Source organism: Macrobrachium nipponense, chromosome 6 (genome assembly GCF_015104395.2).
Source record: "Macrobrachium nipponense isolate FS-2020 chromosome 6, ASM1510439v2, whole genome shotgun sequence".
NCBI lineage: Eukaryota > Metazoa > Arthropoda > Malacostraca > Decapoda > Palaemonidae > Macrobrachium > Macrobrachium nipponense.
Genome location: NC_061108.1, coordinates 78786298 through 78807731, shown reverse-complemented (window position 1 = coordinate 78807731; position 21434 = coordinate 78786298). Strand labels below are relative to the sequence as shown.

General features: G+C 40.4%; 1 protein-coding gene across 4 annotated transcripts in view; it reads right to left on the bottom strand.

The window, feature by feature from the left end:
• LOC135216880 (double-stranded RNA-binding protein Staufen homolog) overlaps positions 1-21434 on the bottom strand; it is a 203385-nt gene that overhangs the window by 45148 nt on the left and 136803 nt on the right. For all 4 annotated transcript variants that reach the window (XM_064252402.1, XM_064252404.1, XM_064252401.1 and 1 more), the window contains exons 11-14: positions 6108-6254; positions 5727-5900; positions 5088-5268; positions 4788-4933 (exon numbers count right to left, since the gene is read on the bottom strand). In XM_064252402.1, coding sequence (XP_064108472.1) covers positions 4788-4933; positions 5088-5268; positions 5727-5900; positions 6108-6254 — 648 coding nt within the window. The remainder of the gene's footprint in view (positions 1-4787; positions 4934-5087; positions 5269-5726; positions 5901-6107; positions 6255-21434) is intronic.

The window sequence follows — 21434 nt, the reverse complement described above, 5'->3', positions numbered from 1 at the left end:
GAGCATCTAGATATTCTTTTATGCTAACTAGAAGCAAAACAATTTGCTCCGAAGCAAAACAATTTGCTCCAAATTAAGTTAAATACTGCAAAATAAACTCATATTCGCCTTCAGCTGATTTCCAAATGAAAACATTGACTGCTTTGCTATGATACAATAATATGAGAATATACATACAGTATTATTGGATACAGTAATGTACAGTCGGCGCAAAAAAAAAACGAACGCCCACTACATTTGTAAACAGATCATAGCAATGATATAAAAAAAGGAAAATAAAAGGGAAAATTTTAGTTCACTTATATTTTTTTCAATACTTAGACATTTCTCCATTATTTTTGAGTACAGCTTTTAACCTTCTTGGCATTGAATGTGCTAAATCTTTGAAATATTGTGCATCCATGTCTTCAAACCAAAATTTACGGATGGCATCCTTCAATTTGGGGAGGGACGTTTTCTCATCTGCTAGTGCCTTCAGTTTCCGTTTCATGTATGCCCAGCAATTTTCAATTGGGTTTAAATCTGGTGAATTGCCTGGCCAGTCCAATTTCTGAATATTAAATTCCTTAAGAAGGTTTGTGACCTTGTGAAATCGGTGGCAAGGTGCTCCATCTTGCATAAATACACGCATGCCCAAAAGTTCCTTGTAAGGGACTAATTCATTTTCTAAGACATTTTCATAAATCTCTCCATTCATTGTCGTGCTCTCTGGGAGAAAATATAATCCCCCACTACCCCCATATCCGCTGAAACATCCCCATACCATCACATAAGCTGGATGTTTCACAGTCTTGACTGTGTATTTTGATGCATAGCGGTTAGATCCTTGGGGCCTCCTTACTTTTTTGCCAGCGCTATGAATAATGTGGAAGTTAGATTCATCGCTAAAAACTACCCTTTCCCAATCCTTTTCAGTCCACTTCAAATATTTTCTGCAAAAAGCCATCCTTTTTTTTTCATAGGCTTAGTGAGGAGTGGCTTCTTTGCTGCAACACGACATGGGAGACCAAGGTCTTTCTGCAATCGATGTTGCACAGTCCGTTCAGATACGTTCCTAAGCAGATCAGGGTTTTGAGACTTCAAAATTTTGGCTGGCATTGATGGATGTTCCATAACAATCCTTTTTAAAATGTTATCCGTTCTTTTGTAGTTTTTCGTGGCCTCCCTGAGCCTTTCTTCCGCTTCAGTGATGAATCAAGGTCTCCTGTCTTGGAGCGGTTGCACCACAATGAGACGGTGCTTTTAGAGATTCCCAGCTCTCTTGCAATAGCTGACATTGACTTGCCAGTTTTCCATAGGGTCACAATTTCTGCTTTCTTAACCAAGGATAAGGAAGTTTTAGCCATAATTCATTAGCTAGCGCGCAAGAGCACCAAATGTAGCGGTGACGAAAGCGTGAATGGGGCAGGAGCGCATACAATGACATCCGACCTTCGGGACAGCTTGAGTATCACTGAAGTGCATTAGTAACTCATGGTACCGAACAGCGAGACAATAGAGGCTGCCAGACGAACGATAAATTGGGGAAAATATATACTTCTCGGGCGGAAATCGCAAGAAAAGTCCGAACGCTTATTACAGTAATATATAGGGAGTCGTTCGCTTTTTTTTTGCGCCGACTGTATAACTCTTTCAAAGATTCACGGAAAAGATGCATATTTGTTGTTTATATATCATAACTATACGTACCCATCAGCAGCCTGACATCGCTCAATTATGTCAATGTCGGTCCGAATCTGATTCCCTTTCTGTCTTTTTTTTTTTTTATTGATATATCATAGTCAGAATGCATTGAGCCTCCAGAATTGACTTATACTAATAAATTACTATACTGTATACGTAGTAGAGTATACTGTAGGCTAAGCTACTGTATTATTCGTATGTATACGGTATACCATGGTATCATCGTCGTATACACTAGGCTAACTTAATGTTGCAGGTACTACTCCTCGTTTACCGATAGGGTTCCGTTCCCACGTCGTTTAAACGAATTCATTGTTAAATACGTTATTCTCTTTATTTTGACTAATAGCATCAATTTTCAGTCATATATTATACAAGAACTAGTTTCTGACAGTCTACTACTTGGAAAAGTTCTGACAATTGCTTTGTCATTTTATTACTCATATATTTTAACTTTATCATTTTATACTTCATAATGTATAATTTTCTTTAAAATACTAGTGTACTTTACTTAACACATTTAGCCTACTAGTAAGTCAATACAATACTAAATCAATAAAGTGCTAACCTTTTCTCAGAATCTGCACATTATTTAGCAGTGACTTTCATATTCTAAATTTGGTATTTCATAATTATTGCTATTAGTTTTTTCTTCATTTATTTTTATTGCAGAGGTTGGCGAGGTGAAAAAAATAATGAATTTCAGCGATCACGGGGCATTTGAATGTCGCCATCATATAATCTCTTGGGTGGCATATCAAATATGTATATAAATACACAGTTGTGTAAAAAAATGATCAAACTGTATTACATGTAAGTCTTTCAAACATACTAAGGGTAAGGAATTTGTACATGCCAAATGTCTCATTGTTTTGATTAAAAGGATTGACTTGGTAGAGACTTCATAAGTGGAACATTTAAAAAAAAATACATTTTTAATATTTGACTTCACACATTTCCTTTTTATTACTAAGAATTCACAAATTTTCTTTTTATTACAAAGAAGTATTCTCACTAAAAAAAAAAAAAAAAAAAAAAAAAGGAAATATGGCATAATTTTTGCTGTCTTGAAGTTGTAAACAAATGTGGCACCACCTGTTCTGCTGTGCAACGAACTAATGGCAGCTGAATCAAGCCAACAAGGAAGTTCCCACAGCATAGAATATTGACTTTAAGAGGTTCAACTGTACAGCTTTTCTTTACAAAGTATACTAAAGCCTTATTTATTTTTTTAACCATAGACTTCAAGGTTTTCAAAACCTAGGCTAGGCTAGATTAGTATTGGCACTGAATAGCATTTTTCTTGGCCACCTTTGGCCATGCTTTAATTTTCACTTTATGGTTTTTTCTCTCTCTTCACGTTGTCATCGCAACTCCAAGTTGTTGTAAAACGAGTACGTCGTTGAATGAGGAGTACCTATATTAAATTTCTCTTTGTACTGAATTATCATAAGCCAATTATGCATTGAACCTAGAGAATTAGCTGAAATTAATAATTACTATGCCCTATATGTATAAAGTATACTGTGTATCCAACAAATGATGGGGTTTTAGGAACCTAACCCCATCGTAAGTAGGAGAATACCCGAATATCTAATTGTCAAAAGGCAACCATAAACAAAATATTTCACTAATGCAATAAAATCCCACAAAATTAATGAAGAGAATTCAAAAAATATCGCTGCTGCTCACGACCGTTACAGAGAGCCAGCATGACCAAATTGGTTCTCTCTCCTCAGTTGTTCCTCTCTTTTATGAAAGAGGGCGGGGCAATTTAATTACACTTTTAAAACAAACGAATCGCTACTGCGAATTTCAGAATTTTTAGCTGCTGGTACTTTAAACTTTTATCTATGTAATTACTTGGTAAGTTACATATACAAAACTAGGTCATAAGATATACAGTATCAGTGAATATTAATCTAAAATCAATAAAAAAAATAAGAAAAACTTCCTCAAGAAGCAGTGTTGCTTTAAGCCAATCAGCAACCAACAGCACTAAATCCTGCTCTGTGATTGGCACTTCTAATCCTTACAACCAATAGCACATTGTGCTAATAGCCAATCAGCATTGAGGTAACATACCCTTTATTTATACCCTGAAGTGTGAGTTGCTGCTTCTACCCCTATCTATCTTTCTATCTACCTGTTTACTGGTTTATTTTGAATTAAAACCATATTTCCTACATATCTGTTTTCCAACTTAGGATATTCTTTCATTTAGTTTTGAAATCTTCTAAAGTCTGTTTTAATTTAGTTTTGAAATCTTCTAAAGTCTGTTTTAAAGTTTAAGCATGAACTAAGCAAAATAGAAAGTATAAATGTAAAGTACAAGTCTATATTTGGGTAAAATACAAATAAGAGTTTGAAATACACTTTCGCACAACTGGCTCATTGACAAAATATATATATGTGGGATATGATTCCTGGGTATAAATGGATGCAAAGATTTTAAATGTAAGCAACAATTACCAAACGGATTCATAACAACATTTTTCTGTACCATACACAGACAATTCTATTCAGACTCAAGCTATACAGCTAAGAACTATTTGACCCCAGTATCCTTCAGTAATACAAATTCCAAAGTAGTACAAAATGGCAAGTCCATTTAATTAAGTAATCTAACAAATAATCTATAAAATCCATTTGCCTAGCAGCATAAACTAAGCAATCATAACTGTATTGGCAAAGTATTTCTTAACTGTCAGCTACATATAACGCTAAATATTTTTTTACTCTGATGACAGTAGAGGCATTGAGCAATGACTTATAGTTCATTACAAGCAGCTTAAATTTTTATCATGCGTTGACTGGTACGTATAAATTCTGATGTAGCATATTTAATGCACCACCAAAGCCAGCTATCTGAATTCAGTAAAAACTAAATCAGTAGTAAAAAATAAAGAAAACTGACCAGAGCATGCTTAATCAAAGGAATGTACACTTTGAACTTGTTATTTTCAGTTTTCTGAAACTTGGAAAGGGAGATTATTGTTTAGTGCTGAGGTTAAAAATTTGTCAACAATACACGACAGCAGATGGTTCCGCTTTGATCTGAAACAACTATATCTTATTTAAAATAGAGAATTCTGGGTGCATACCTGTGGTGGGCCTTGCGCTCCACTAGATGGATTCTGTTTTACCATGGCCTCTGCTGTAGGAGAGTTACCTGAATTAAGTAACTCCTTAGCAATGGTAGCTGTAGCTTGCATGTTCACCATTGGTCCAACATTTACCATACCCATGCCTAATAACAAATGAATAAAAACTTATGCATGTCACACAACTTTAATATTAAAGTCAATGGTTACAAGTACAACTATACTTTTACAAGTTCATCAATATCACAAAAAAATCCACATGCACTGCTTAGTAACTGCGACAGAGAAAATAGTACCAACCTTGTGGCTGAACTTGCTGGAAGCCATGGAGAGCAGAACCATCTGGCATCATGATAAGCCCTGGCACCAACTGTCTACCTCCACCAACAGCTGGTCCTCCCATTTGGTTTATATTATTGACACCACCTACCACTGCAGCATCTGACCCACGCTGCTCTCCGCCATCTTCCAAAAAGGTAACCTGAGGCATACAAGCATCAATATAAGTTTATACTATAGGAAGCCCCTGGTTATCAGAGGGGGTTCCGTTCCAACGGCTTGATGATAAGCAAAAATCGCTGATAATTGAAAATCAGCGATTTTTGGTACTTATGGCACTGATACCCAGTTAATGGTACCTCTGTCAAGCATGTATTGGTGCCAATATTCTATTATCGGTGCTGTTACCCAGAAATCTGTGCATTATGGCATCGAAAATCGCTGATTTTCAGCGCTTGTCATAAAACCAGATTTCTGATAACCCAGGACTGCCTGTATTTCCCTCAATAATTTCTAGTGTTCACAACATATACATCCTTTTCCCTACATAAACCCTTACCAAAAGGGCTATGTCAAGTATACAAAATTGCTATGTACTATTGTAAAGATAATACTCTTTCAAAATTAATTGTATATTTCACTTTTCATTCCTTGACATACCTTCCGTGTCTTATCAGGATCTGAATGAGCACCATCTGTCTTGATAGCAGGCTTTCCAGGTTGAGGCTGAGGTCTAGAATAACCTAACAGTTGTAACATATTTTCAGCAGCAGCCCTCTTTGCTAATTTCTTGTTTGGTCCACTACCTTGAGCACTTTGGTTACCAACTGTTACCTGTGTAATAAAAATTAATTTACAAAGCTGCTAAGCAAATATCCAAGGTATGACTAATATGGTTTTTAGCTAATGTGGATTATGTTAAACAAGAATGTCTTGAAACACAATATAAGTTGAACTTAATGATACACTGCAAAATCTTTAAACTATATGAACAAAACATTCAGAATATCCACATATTTTCTTAAAAATCATTCCACAAACCTGCATGATAAATTCTCTTCTACGAGGAACACCACGTTCGGCAAGAAGTGTATATACTGGTTCTTTTTCTTTCTTTGCTTGTTGAATTTGGATAAGTCTAGAAATAGGATTGATTCCTTGACCATATTCTGGTGCTGCCTTTTGTTCCTATAAACAGAAGGAATATCAAATTGTACTCACTTTGAACATGGAGCTAAAAGTATATCACATCTTCGTCTTCAATTCATTATTTATTTACAGAATAACACAACTGAAAATCTCTATCATGTTTGTAACAACTGAAAAAATATAAATAGAAATTTGGCTTGAGAAAGTAAAAACTGGTACAACATTATTGCAAATTTGGCCCTCATTAGCATAGGTCAAAGATCAATGTTACGAAGTTGGTACTAGGAAATGACAATTTAATAAATTTTGCCAAAAAATTTTACAAGTTTCCTCAATCAGGCAGACAATGTCTTATGTAGAATCAGTCAATTTCAATGAACATCATACTATATTTACAAAATATAATTCCCTATTAAAATGACAAATTTTCTAAGACAATTTGTATTTTTCATAGCTACAAACATGAGGTCTTAACAATAGGATAATTTCTAGCGCCTAGCTGGATCCGGTTAAATTGCAGTTGAAAGCAAGGAATCTTGTGAGATCTGGGAATGCGTGCGTATATCGGGTGAAGTGGTCAAGGACCATGCACCTACGGAACCACGCCAGTCTTTCCCAACTCAGGATGTCTTAGCAGACAGCAGGGTGGCTAAAGGTGGGCAGTACAATGTTAAGACCTCATATTTGTAGCTATGAAAAACAAATTGTCTTAGAAGATTTGTCATTTGTTCATCAGCGAACGAACCTTAGGTCTTAACAATAGGATAGACTCACACTTGGAGGGAGGTACAAGATATCCTAAACCGGCTGCTGCCTACCCACCAGTCCAGCTCCAGAAGAAATAACTTGTGGAGAGGGACTGAAGCCCGTGAGAAAGTAGATAAACTGATACCTAACAACCCAGACACTGAGTAACATACAATGATATATGGGAGAATCTTTGTATAGGGATGTAGAGAAACTTTGACTGTCCAACAGCAAACCAACACACCAGAATTTGATAACGCTCCGAACTCTACCCTTGCCAAGGAGTGGAGTATATGCTACTGAATAGAGGGTTGGATATTTGTATACCAAGTGACCACCACACTATCAGTATGACTGCCTTACTCACCTGTATCAGACCAGTCCAGCGAATGACATGTCTATTCCTTAACCCGCCCGAAGGAAGAAGGAAAGGTACAGGAGCAAGAAAGAGACCAGCCAATTCGACTCCTTCTCTCATCCACACAATCATCTTAGGTAAGATACAAAAGTGCCCTGTTAAGGGCAACTATGAGTTACACAACCTGTTGGGCAGCCACCACAGGACCCAGGGAAAACGTGTCCGTAGATCTGTGGGCAACATCCTCAAGATAGAAAGAGGTGAACATGGACTGGCGTAACCTAGTACCAGCGCTTAGCACTCTATATACAGCCAAGCTCTTTTTGAAAGCCAGAGAGGGACCAATACCCCTAACGCCATGCGCTCTAGCCTGCACAGACATGGTGGCGGAATCATCAAGAGTCAAGTATGCCTGTCTGATGGCTTCTCGTATCCAAAAAGAGATAGTATACTCAGACACCTCTTTCTTTGTACATCCTGTGCTAACAAAAAGTCTGTGGCAGCCTGGCCTAAAGTGCCGTGTCCTTTTAATATAGCAATGCAGGGGCCGGACAGGACACAATAAAACCTCTTGAGCGTCACCACCCACAGAGTTATTCAGTGTGGAATGGAAAATGAAGTGAACCTATCATCGTGCACAGAGGGATTTTGGGTCTTGGCCACGAATTCTGGGACAAATTCAAAGGACACTGACTGCCAATACCTTGTGTGCTTCACATCACAGCTCAGTCCATGGAGCTCTCCTACCCTCTTCGAAGATACCAAAGCCAAAAGGAAAACTTTCTTGAGCGTCAAGTTCCTGTCAGATGAGCGACGCAAATGCTTATATGGACTCTTAGTGAACCGAGGAAACTTTCCACGTCAGAGGCTTGAGCTCCCTAGGAGAACTCGACTGCTCAAACCCCTTAACTAATAAGGAAAGTTCACAGGAAAAGATGTCGATACCTCTCAGGCATAACACTAAACTCAAGGCTTCCCTGTAGCCTCTAATGGCAGAAACGGACAAACGTTTCTCATCTCTGAGGAAGGTTAAGTCTGCTATTCGCTGAATAGAGGTTGCAAGAGGAGAAAAACCCAGTTTACGACACCAATCATAATAGATCGCCCATTTGCCTTGGTAAACCGCAGAGGTCGACCTTCTGAGACTGCTGGACATATGCCCTGCTGTTCTCTGAGATAAGCCTCTTTCTTGGAGGAGATACTTTATAACCTCCAACTGTGAAGAGACAGGGATTCTACTGACTGGTGGAACCTTTTTGCATGAAGCTGACACAGAGATGCTGCCAATGGGGAATTTCCCTCAAAACCTCCAACAACAACAACAGCAGATCTGGAAACCATTTTGCCTGAGGCCACAGAGGGGCTACCAAGTCATCCTGAGACCCTGCAAACTCATTAGCCTATTCAGAACCTGATGGATCAAACAAAACGGAGGGAAGGCATACAACTCCAGGTTGTCCTAGGGATGTTGGGACCACTAAACAGAATATCTCCAGTTTCATGTTGAAACAAGTCGCAAAAGGGTTCAGCATAGGTCTCCCCCAAAACTTTGGAAGAGCTTGTTTGCTACTACTTGATGAAGGGACCACTCTGTGCCTAGGATCTCATCCCAACAATTGAGTTTGTCTGCGACTACATTCCGTTTGCCTGGGATATACCTGGCTGAGAGCTCTACCGAATTGCCCATTGGTGAACCTCGACGGTCAAGGCGAGAAGTTGATGTGAAATCAGGCCTCCCTGCTTGTTCACATAGGCGACCACCGTGGTGTTGTCCGACATGAGAACGACAGAATGACCCTCTACCTTCTCCCGAAAATCCTTCCCAGGAAGGCTACCCTCAACTTCAAGACGTTGATAAGCTGCCTGAGGCAATGACGCCGCCTAAATGAGACCCCCAACCTGCGAGGGAGCTATCTGAAAACAGAAGGAAGGCCGGTGGGAGAGAATGCAGGGGGACACCCTTCTTGATATTTTGGTCGTCCAACTACCAACGAAGGTCTTCTCTCACTTCCAGAGACAGAGGAACCTTTAACAATGGTGAGTCCCAAACCAGAGACCAGAATTTCCCCAGTCTCCATTGTAGAGACCGAAGATGAAGAAGACGTCCATGAGCTTCTCCAGGTAAGACAAAACTCCCAGAAGAACCTGCCATTGATAAGCTGACTGAAGTGGTTCCAACAGGAAGTTGCGTGCCACCAATCGCAACTTCTCCAACCTTTGATCCGATGGGAAAACTCTTGCAACTGCCGTATCGATGACCATGCCCAAGTAGAGAATCCTTTGATTGGGTATGAGGTTTGAATTTTTGTGGTTGACCATGATGCCCAGTTACAAACAAAACAGAAGCAGACGATCTCTGTCCTGCAGCAGTTTTTCCCTGGAACCTGCTAAGACCAACCAATTGCCACTTCCTCAATTACATCCTTGTCCAGCATCTTCTGCAATTCCTCCCGAAGAGATAATAACTTCAGAGAATCTGGAGGATACACCCTCCTGAGCTGCGGCTTGTCTGAGAGAGGTGGAGAGAAGTTAAATGGCAGTAGATTCCCGACCCGAAGAACATCTACCACCCACTTCTCCAGCCCATAACTCAGCCACTTGTCGCAATGGCCAGCCAGGCATCCCCTCACCATGGCACAAGAGAGGAAGAAGCATCTAACCTACCGACGACCCCCTTTACCCCTGCCTCTGGGGCACCTTCTTGGTTTAAAGGAACAGGAGCAAAAGGGACGTTGGTCCTCTGACCTAGTCTGGGATGAACAGGGAGGCCCTGCTGAAACTGAACTCCTCGACAGCCTACCGGGCGATGATCTTCGTGACTGCTGCTGAGCAGGGGGATGAGAAGCTGGAAGTCTCTGAGGACGAGACTCCAACTTAGACATAGCCTGGTGCACCAATCTGTCTTTGGTATCAGCCCAGCACCAGTCTATCACATCCTCCAGCTTAGTCCGAGGGAACAAAAAATGACAAATTTCCTAAGACAATTTGTATTTTTCATAGCTTCAAACCTGAGGTCTTAACAATAGGATAATTTCTAGCGCCTAGTTAGATCCGGTTAAAAAGCAAATGAAAGCAAGGAATCTTGTGATATCTGGCAACGCATGCATAGATCAGGTGAAGAGTGGTCAAACGCCGATCGTCTACACCAGTCTCTCCCAACTCAGGATGACTTAACAAAAAGAGGGACGGCTAGAGGTGGGCAGTATAATGTTAAGACCTCAGGTTTGTAGCTATGAAAAATACAAATTGCCTTAGAAAATTTGTTATTGGTTCATACGCAAACAAACCCTCGGTCTTAACAATAGGATAGCCTCATACTTGGAAGGAAGTACAAGACATCCTAGACTGGCTGGGGGGCTACCCACCAGTCCAGCTCTCAAAAGACATAGTTCTTGGAGAGGGGCTGAAGCCCGTTGAGAAGCTAGATACACTAATATCTAACCACTCAGAACCTGAGTGATGTACAATGATATATGGGATAACCATTGTATAGGGAACCAAAGAGAAACTTTGACTGTCCAATAACAAACCAAGGCACTAGGGTTTATAGTACTCCCGACTCCTCCTTGCCCAGGAGCGGAGCCTATGTTACTAAATATTGGGTAAGATATTGTATAATGCATGACCACACTACCAGTATGACTACCTCACTCACCTGTATCAGACCAGTCCAGCAAATGACGTGTCAATTCCTTAAACCGCCCAAAGGAAGAAGGAAAGGTACAAGAGAACGGAGGAGGCCAGCCAACTCACTCAATCTCTCATCCACACAATCATCTTGGGTAAGATACAAAGGTGTCCCGTTAAGGGCAACTATGAGTTACTCAACCTGTTGAGCAGCCACCACAGGACCCAGGGAAAATGTGTCCATAGATCTGTGGGCAACATTCTTAAGATAGAAGGAGAACGTGGACTGGCATAACCAAGTACCAGTGCTCAGCACTCTATGTGCAGCCAAGTTCTTTTTGAAAGTCAGAGAGGGACCAATACCCCTAACGTTATGTGCTCTAGCCTGCACAGACGTGGTGATGGAATCATCAAGAGTCAAATAGGCCTGTCTGATGGCTTCCCGTATCCAAAAAGAGATAGTATTCTCAGACACCTCTTTCTTTGTACAGCCTGTACTAACATAAAGTCTGCAGCAGCCTGGTCTAAGGTGCCGAGTCCTTTTAAGATAGCAACGCAGGGCCCGGACAGGGCACAACAAAAGCTCTTGAGCATCACCACCCACAAAGTCAGTCAGTGATGGAATGGAAAACGAAGCGAACCTGTCATCATGCACCGAGGGATTTCTGGTCTTGGCCACAAATTCCGGGACAAATTCGAAGGACACTGACTTCCAACCCCTGGTGTGCTTCACCTCATAACTCAAGACCGTGGAGCTCTCCTACCATTTTGGAAGATGCCAAAGCCAAAAGGAAAACTGTCTTGAGCGTCAGGTTCCCGTCAGATGAGCGACGCAAGGGCTCATGTGGACTCTTAGTCAAGCTCTTAAGCACCAAGGAAACATCCCACGTTGGAGGCTTGAGCTCTCTAGAACTCGACTGCTCAAACCCCAGGGAAAGTTCTCTGGAAGAGGAGATGTCGATACCCTTCAGGCGTAATGCCAAACTTAGTGCCGCCCTGTAGCCTCTAATAGCAGACACGGACAAACGTTTCTCATCTCTGAGGGAGGTTAAAAAGTCTGCTATTCGCTGAATAGAGGTCACGAGTGGAAAAAAAACCCATTTACGACACCAATCACAATAGATCGCCCATTTGCCTTGGTAAACTGCTGAGGTTGACTTCCTAAGACTAATGGACATGTGCCCAGCTGATTTCTGAGAAAAGTCTCTCTCTCGGAGGAGAGAGTTGATAGCCTCCAACCGTGAAAAGACAGGGATTCTACTGACTTGTGGAACCTTTCTGCAAGGGGCTGACACAGGAGATGCCGCCAAGGGGGAATCTCCCTCAGAATCTCCGACAACGACAGCAGATCTGGAAACCATTCCGCCTGAGGCCACAGAGGGGCTACCAAAGTCATTCTGAGACCCTGTGAACCCATCAGCCTGTTCAGACCCTGACGGATCAAACAAAACAGAGGGAAGGCATACACCCCCAGGTGGTCCAAGGGATGTTGGAATGCATCTTCTGCCAATGCTAAGGGATCTGGGACCACTGAACAGAACACCTCCAGCTTCCTGTTGTAGCGTGTCGCGAAAAGGTCCAGCATGGGTCTCCCCCAAATTTGGAAAAGCTTGTCTGCCACCACTTGATGAAGGGACCACTCTGTGCCTAGGATCTCATCCCGGCAACTGAGTTTGTCTACGACCACGTTCCATTTCCCTGGGACATACCTGGCTGAGAGCTCTACCCAATTGCTGATTGCCTACTGGTGAAGCTTGACGGTCTAGGCATGAAGTTGCCGAGAAACCAGGCCTCCCTGTTTGTTTGTGTAGGCTACCACCTCGGTGTTGTCAGACATGAGAACGACAGTGACTCTCTACCATCAGATCCTCAGGGTCACCTGATCGTTCCATCTTGGATAAAGTCACATCTCTTCTAATCAGGAGGTTAGCCCATAAATTAACACTAAGGTGAGCCATATACAAAAATGCCTTGCCTTCAGACTGCAACAAACTGGCAAGAGAGGATACATTCACCAACCCCTTTGGGGACCAGTCAGAAGCTATCTTGGCAATGACCATAGACCAGAAGTCCAGCCAAGAAACTGTCTGCAACATGGAGGCTGCCATAGATTCCAACGCTGAGGCATCTTATGGAGACAACAATGGAGCTACCGACCTCACCTACTCCAAAGTCAATCCCGGCTTCAAGCGAATGACATCTGGGTTAAGATGACGTGACATCAAAAAGACAGAGTTCGTAGCAAAGTACTTCCTATGCCTCGTGAGAGGCAGGGGTAGCAGCCTGGCAGAGCCCTTAGAGCGAAGCGAACCGTCCCGATCTGAAATAGAGGCATTAACCTTATGCAAGACCGATTGGACGTGGCCCAACAAGGGAAGTTGAAACGAAGACTTGGAATCCTGTGTAGCTCCCAGCCAGGCTTCCAAGCAGGAAGGAGTGAAAGATGAACGAGCCTGAGTCCTACTCTCCAAATTGTTGAAACTACGAATAAGATCAACAACTTCTGAAAAGGAAGACAAAGACTCTTGCGTGTCTCCCTCCTCCTGCTCCGGCAACGGAGACCGACAACGAGAAGGGTGTGCAGGTTCATCAAAAATGCCTTCCCCATTCAAATTAATGGAAGAACCAGCAGCCAAACAGCTCGAAACACCAACAAACCTGTCTGGGCTGGATCCATGTGCCGACCCCTGCAACGAACCAACCACAACACCAGGAACACCACCAGATGACTCCTTAATATGGCCAGGAATGGGCATGGGCATGGCAGGTGTATGAACGTGGGCCGGAGAGGAACCACGAACACTCGAAAACGAATGAGAATCCCTCGGAGTCGAACTCCTGGAAGTACTGGGGAGAGGGGCAGGCATAGCCTCCACGAACACTCGAAAACGAATGAGAATCCCTCGGAGTCGAACTCCTGGAAGTACTGGGGAGAGGGGCAGGCATAGCCTCCTGCTGTACCAACTCCATGCTCACAACCTTCGACCTCTTCCAAAACAGTCCAATATCTTAAGAACTGCTTGGCATAAAGCCTCAGGTGGCTCAGCAAGAGAAGGCTCTGATGACATGGATGAGAGATGCAGCGAATCAGACGGCAGAGATGAAGTCACGGCAGCGAACGATGACGACACTGCAGAGGAGACGACTAGGAGTGACGTCATCGAGGGAAGTGATGTCATAAGTGGCGATGACGTCACGGCTTCCCCTCGATCCGAGCAAGAAGCACACGCCACTGGCAGAGGGATACAAAATGACTGACCCAGTGACGTCACTAGTGGGGCTGACGCCACGGTTTACCTCTGACTTGAAGAAGCGGCAACTGTCACTGGCAGAGCAATACAAAATGGTTGACCTCAGCTACCAACGAAGACAAGGCCAGAAGGAGGGGGGAAGACCTGGACAGCATGAGGAGGAGGGTAGCGAGCATCCATGACGTGCGTCAACAAACCCTCCAAGGACAGAGAACCCCATAGGCCCATCGACTTCCAGAGTGCCACCATCTTCGACGCCTCCGACTCTGCAATAAAAAAACAATGATGAAAAAACCTCCTCCTTCTTGGGAATCAAATGAACTCTTGAAGAAGGAGCAACATAACAAAAGTCAGCCTGAGGGCTCCCAATGCTTCCATCGATGAATTGAAGGAAGAAAAGGAAGGGTACAAAGGCACAACACTAGTATGGGGTGTGACCGCAGCAGGAGACGAAGCATCGGGAAGAGAAGAAAAACCCTCCCACGAAGGAAGAGTAGAAACCCTATGATGCTCCCTTTTGCTATAAAAACAACTTCCACTGCTCTTTAGGCCACGTACGGCATTCCGCGCAAGGATTCATTATTGTATAAACATTAGAACGACACCTACTACATGTGATGTGGGGATTGGTCGCAGCTGAAGCCAAAAAATGAGAACATGGAAAACCTAAAATTATGGTGGGGATCTGTCGCAGCCGAAGCCAAAAAACAAGAACACAGAAAACCTGAAGTTCCGAGGCACATATGTTGATGAGGCTGAGAAGGAGCAGAAGAAGCCATAATAACAGCACACAAACACACACACACACTAAACAATCGAAATGGGCAATGAACCGGGTAAAGGCCGAGAGAGGTCAAACACTCTCTCACCCAGGCAGTTAAGAAAATACCGACGAGGTGGCGTATGTGCGTGGTCCTTGACCACTCTTCACCCGATATATGCATGCGCTGCCAGATCTCACAAGATTCCTTGCTTTCATCTGCGATTTAACTGGATCCAGCCAGGCGCTAGAAATTATCCTATTATTAAGACCGAAGGTTTGTTCGTATATCAACAAGAGGATGTTCAACTTCCTATTGGCACATATTTTTTCATAAAAGTTATCACTGATATACATCCCACATTTATAGTAGACAAATATCATTAGCGATATAGTTTGTTGTTAAATAGTCATAACAAGAAGAGCTGTAACAGTCCTGAACATGCACCCCATGGATCAGTTTACGAAACCTCAAATAGTCTTACTTTCCATGTAGCCTGGACTGTCAACAATGAGAAACGCAATTAAAGAGAAGTAACTTGAGTTACTGTCATGTTCATGGATGAACGAACTGTCAACATTTTCTTTGGTTAGTCCAAATAAAGGAAAGACATTAATCGGATGTAGCAGGTGATGGATCACTAGTAACTGTCATGGCTTTGATCACGAATGTCCTTAAGCATGGTTGGAATCATGGCACCAGCTGTGATCACTGCTTCTGATGAAAGAGCAGAACCTGTTCTGGCACCCTGTTACTACAGTGAAGATTACATCTCCTGACATTGGTGTCTCTCAAGTTACAGCTTTTAACAGATCAGTGGGATTCTCCTGCAATCCAGCCACTCCTGAATCATACTATTGAGCTGTTTGAGATTCCAAAGTAAATAGTCTTGCCAAAAGAGGTTGGAGAACAAAGTAATCACCAACAACTAGTAGTTACCTAATTAGAGTAACCAAATCATGATGGGATTAGAGCCAGGAGCAAGTGAGACACAGGGTAAACCAACCATAAGTCCAGCAATCCTGCAGTCTTCAAAGGTGATCACAAAAGCACCCCAAACCAAGTATGATAGCAACTGACCAGTCATCTTAGTTTAGTAACTCTCAGTTGGTTCTGACCTGTCTCTTCAACTCCATCTCGGCAGCATTGGGAAGTAGCCTCCCAAACCCATGATTTTCCAGTCTTCATTGGCTAGAAATTGCTAGATCTTCCATGGTAGCAGAATGCACACTTTATAGACATATGTCCCCCTAATTCAACCACTTCCAATAATCTTTTTAACAGATGCTTGCAAGTGCAGGTTAAGGGAGCATCTTTTAGATCTCAAAGCTTCAAGATCTTGAACAACTAAAACACAGCCACATCAACTGTCTTAAACTCAAGTTTTAGTGGGACTTCAAGCTTTGTAGTAGATGGTATTACATGACAATCTCACCAGAGCCTAATACTTCAAGGACTGAGGAGGAACAAGATCTGAAGCCTTCTGTGAACCTGTAACACCAATCTTTGTCAGAGGAGAAAAGGAAAATGTCCAGGTGACAGCATGATTCATCCTATGAAAGTGGACTCTCTGAACAGAATGGCTCTTCACCTAAACATCAAAATTCTTCAGGGTGTCTCTATGGGTCTCCTCTCCAACTTTGTGGACAGAAAAGCTTGAAAATAGCTGCCCTGTTACAGTTTGGAATGAACAGCAGCTTATGCCTTTCAGACCAGTAACATGTGTTTTAGAAAAGGTTCAAGACTGCGAACCCCACAAACATTTTACGAGAACCTTATATGGTTTGGTTGGGTGGTTTCTGGAACCCTCTCTATATTGCCTCAGTCTCCTGTGTCCAAGTCTGAGGTTAGATTAACCCTTGATGGACAGGCATGATCATGAGGATCTATAACAGGTTTTGAGCAACGGATGGGGCTAACTTATAAAAGTATTAATATTACGTGTCATACGATCTGGGTGAATTTAGTAGGAAAGATGTTCATATCACTTCAATGGTCCACAAATAGCTTATGGCAACTGTATTTGCTCAGCACAGGACAGAACAGGGGAGGATCAATGTGCCTTGAGACTTAAGACTATCTCTCCCATGACATTTTTTTATTTGCTCATAAATATACCCAGTTGCTTTTAGTTCTTATTTTTAATGATAGTATGTCAGCTATAATTATAATTTTGCAAAAGAAAGTGCAAAGAAAGATTAGAAAAACATGTATACTTTACAAAAAGTTACTGCATCTCCCCCATCTCAGTAAATCTCACAAATATTTTACAATAAATATAATACTAAGAATTTATTACTGATATTAGTTCTTTTCACTGTGATATTGTCAGCCGTAATTATAATTTTACAAAATAAAATAAATTAGAAAAAAATCATGTATAACTTGGTAAAATAAGCATATTTTTAGGAGTGTCTTGGAAAAGAGGCCCTGATACCATGTGTAATTGCATATCTTCCTCTTTCCAGTGATGTGTTTTTTTCTTAAATTGGCCAACCTTAAAGTTTGCCCGGTGTGGGGGGTGAGCTTAATTTATATTTAGCCAGAAATTTTAAATTGAGGTACCCCCTAACTGGGACCTTTTGTTAAAGCTTTATTGACAAAAAAATAAGTTTAGACCTTAGATCAGGCACATTTGACATACAGATTTCCTGTTGGCTTGTGCTTCAATCACAATGGTAACTGATCTTTCAGCCATGTCCTGCAGGATTACACATACACAAAATGAGAAGCCACTGGACTTTCTTTTACAAGACTATTCTTAAAGTCAACATTGCTGTATCATATTTTCTAACCTGAGGCTTAGATTGAGAAAACTCTACCAAATAAAATTGCCACAATTTACTTTTAAAGAGGTACAACTCTATCTGTTTTTATCTGGCATGAAGATTAGAATATTTCAGTGAATGTGAAATTTTTTCTGGCTCAAGACATTCATCTTCAGTGCTTATGAAGAGTAAAAGATCAATCTCCTCAACTGGAGGTCAGGGGTCAAGAAATTTGAGCAATTTCTACTTGGCTCCTTGTTAAGAAGAAACTGAGCATAACCTCCTGGCAGGAACTTGGAGATGTCCTACTTTTGCAAGATTTTATTAGAAGGATGTCTCCAATAAGTTTAAAAATTCTGTCTTTCTTGGACCTTCTGAAGTAGCAACTTCAAGCCATACTGACTTAGGAGATTTATTCTTTCATGGTAATCATCCCAGACATACATTCCTAGGGTCCAATGCTTCTACCCGCTTCCTTTATGAAATGAGTAACTATGATTTTTCTACTTCTGTAACCATAAACCGCCATGTTTTACTACAGATGCTTCTGTCCTCTCAATGCTCCCGTTAGTACTCGGATCGGAGCACTAAAATAACTTGGAACATCTTATTCAACTAATCTCATTCTCCATCTAGTCTCTTCTTTAAAAGCGCAGCAGCTCAGTTACTATAAGGCCTAAGTTATGGGTGCACAATTGAAAATTAATGATAAAATTAACTTTTTAATATAAACCCATTATTTTTACCTTAGGAACCCCTCCCAGCCCCTAATAACTAGTTCAGACCACCAATAAGTGATTTTAGTTGCTACCTGAGACCTGAGGGACACTTTCCAGACAGCCATCCATGCAACACCTAGCATTAGCAAAACTCATCACCTACCCAGTTCAAAGCCATGGAATTTGTACAAGTATAAACAGAAAGCTAAGTAAGAGTAATGGACATAAAAAACCTCTCCCAAACATATCTTTAAATCTTGAAAACATAAGCGTTTTGTGCCACAATAAATTCCTCTTATGGTGAATGTAAAAAGTATTATATAGATATAGATATGAAAGCTTAAAAAGAGTACAAAGAAAAATTAAAGCAAATATAAAAATAAGTATAAATGACAATGAGAGTCATGTAAGTCACACCATACTGGTCATATAATTTTTTAATAAATTTACAAAGGTTGGAGACTTTCAAAATATGAGAAGTGATAACACTTTCAAGTCTTTAACAACCATTATTCAAATTTGAACATCGGTTGTTAAAAACTTGACAGTCATATAACTTTTAATGTTTTGAGAGAAGCCAACTACGTTCTGTAATTTTATAATCAAATTAAATGGCTAGTTTGGTGTGACCAAAGTGATCTCTAAAGTATGTCGATTATTTTTCTTTTTTTTTTTTGTTCCATATCTGCATTCTTGTTTTTTACATTCTCCTGAAAAAGAATCTAGTGGTCCTTAACTCCTATGCTGTTCAAGATAGAAGGATATCTTTAGAATATATTCTTTTATTGGTAACTGCTTCTGTATACAGTGTAATTCATCCATTCATAAAAGTACGTAATGAATTCATACCAAGAATTTTTTTTTTGCTTAGCTAAGAAATTAAATAACTTTGTGCTGGCAAGCTATTTCTATCTCTGTTATGAACATACTGATGACAGTTCTGTCGAGAAAACAATCATTATTATGAAAAAAAAAAAAAAAAAAAAAAAAAAAATTTAATTACTCTATATTGCTTTGAATACTAGGCCTGATGGAGAGCTCCTGAGTTTATGCATTTGAATAAACATTTGGATAAACATATGTGAAGAGGTTCACACTTACCACATACTCAAAAGAGATGGAGTTCTAGTAGTGAAGGAAATTATTTAAATACATTTTTGTTGATTGGTGGTCAAAATATTTCTTAAATATTTCTTTTTAATTACTTTTTTTTTAGATGGGAGTTATTTACTTGCAACTTTATTGCAGTTTGTATGATTAATAATCATAGGATAAATGGTGGTGGGCAGTGCCTCACATCATTTAGCTTGTCAAGACATACAGTCAACCACCCCCTATTCACGGTTCTGGATTTTTTGCAGCCTCACCTATTTGTGGAATTTTCTATGGAACATATATATTCTTCGAAAATTCACCTATTTGCTGTATTTTTCATACAGAAATATTCACTAATTACTGTAGATTCATATAATTTTCTTGACAATGTATTTTTGTGATAAAACTACTCAAATACTCAGCTAATATAAGTATTTTTAGAGTATTTTTTTGGTGTTTGAACTATCAAAATAGGCAGTTATAAGCATTTTACGAAGGGTTCCAAGTATTCTCGGATTTTAGCTACTCTTGGGGCCTTGTGGTACACATCCCCTGCAAGTAGTAGGGGTTGTGGTACACATTCCCCTGCAAATAGGGGGGTTGACTGTATTTCGATAAGACTTAAAGCTTCCAGAGCATATTATCAGTCCTCCTATACAAATTGAATCTCAACTTATATAATGTTGCCTGGCACTGAGCCATACATAGAGCTTCATTAAATCTCAATCAGAACAGGTATTCTTTACAATAACATCAAGGATGATCTCTCAGCTCTACAAATTGTACAAAATCACATTTTCTTATCAGGTTCAATGTATTTTTACTTTTGGCTCTCATGATGCAATGCGTACTGCTACCACCGTGGTATAAGAATACTACCCCCGTAGGTCCTGCCTTGCAGTTTTACTTTTTTAGTAAAAGGTTAGGCCCACCACCAGTAACTGTGGAAACTGCTGCCTTGCAGGTGGACTTTTTAGTCAAAGGCAAGACCCACCGCCAATAACTGTGGTTAATGACAGCAAGGACATGCGGTCGTAAAAACCCCTTTGCCTAATAATAAACCATGCCTGATATTGTAAGTTACTCAGCCAGCAGCTAAAAAGATTTTACTTCCACTTTGGTGTTGTGTGCCATCAGTTCCAATGGTCTCTCTAGATTTAGAGTAATTTCAATTCTATTAGATAGGAATGGTGAAACTAAGGCATAAGTGTAAAACAAATCACATCATTAAAATAACAGAAGAGAAACATCAGATTTAACTTTCTCTTATGAAAATTGGTATAATACAATAAATATTCTAAATTTATAAACAATTACAAAAGCTTAAAATAAATTCTATCAATATTAAAGTCCCAACAGATACTTCCAATAAAAAAAATTGCCTCTGAAAAACAGTGATAATATAACCTTGGAAATCATGAAATGTTACCCTGTCACGTGCTATACATTACTGTTTAGGCAAAATAAGCCTAATTCTTGTGGAAGCTTGCCTAAGAAATCCTTCTTTATCCAAAATTTGTAATTCAATCAACCTGTAATCAGTAACTATACCACCATTATTACCCATGTATTACTCACATGCTTCTATGTTTAAAGAAACTGCTAATCATAACAGGATAAAGGTTCTGGGGCAGCCATAAAAAAGCCATAACAATTCTGGGGAAACATTGCAACTCAAAAACACTGATAAATATATGAAAACACAAAAACTCAGGATTAGATAAACAAGGAATATGAACCTGAGATTTCTATTCATGCTATTTAACTGATCACTTTATATTATGATTTCATCTCAATCATAGTACCAAAGGAGAAACATATTGAAACACAAATAGGATGGTTGCATGCATAAAAAATTTACTTAACACGTAAGTTGTCACTCCAAGTTTTGAA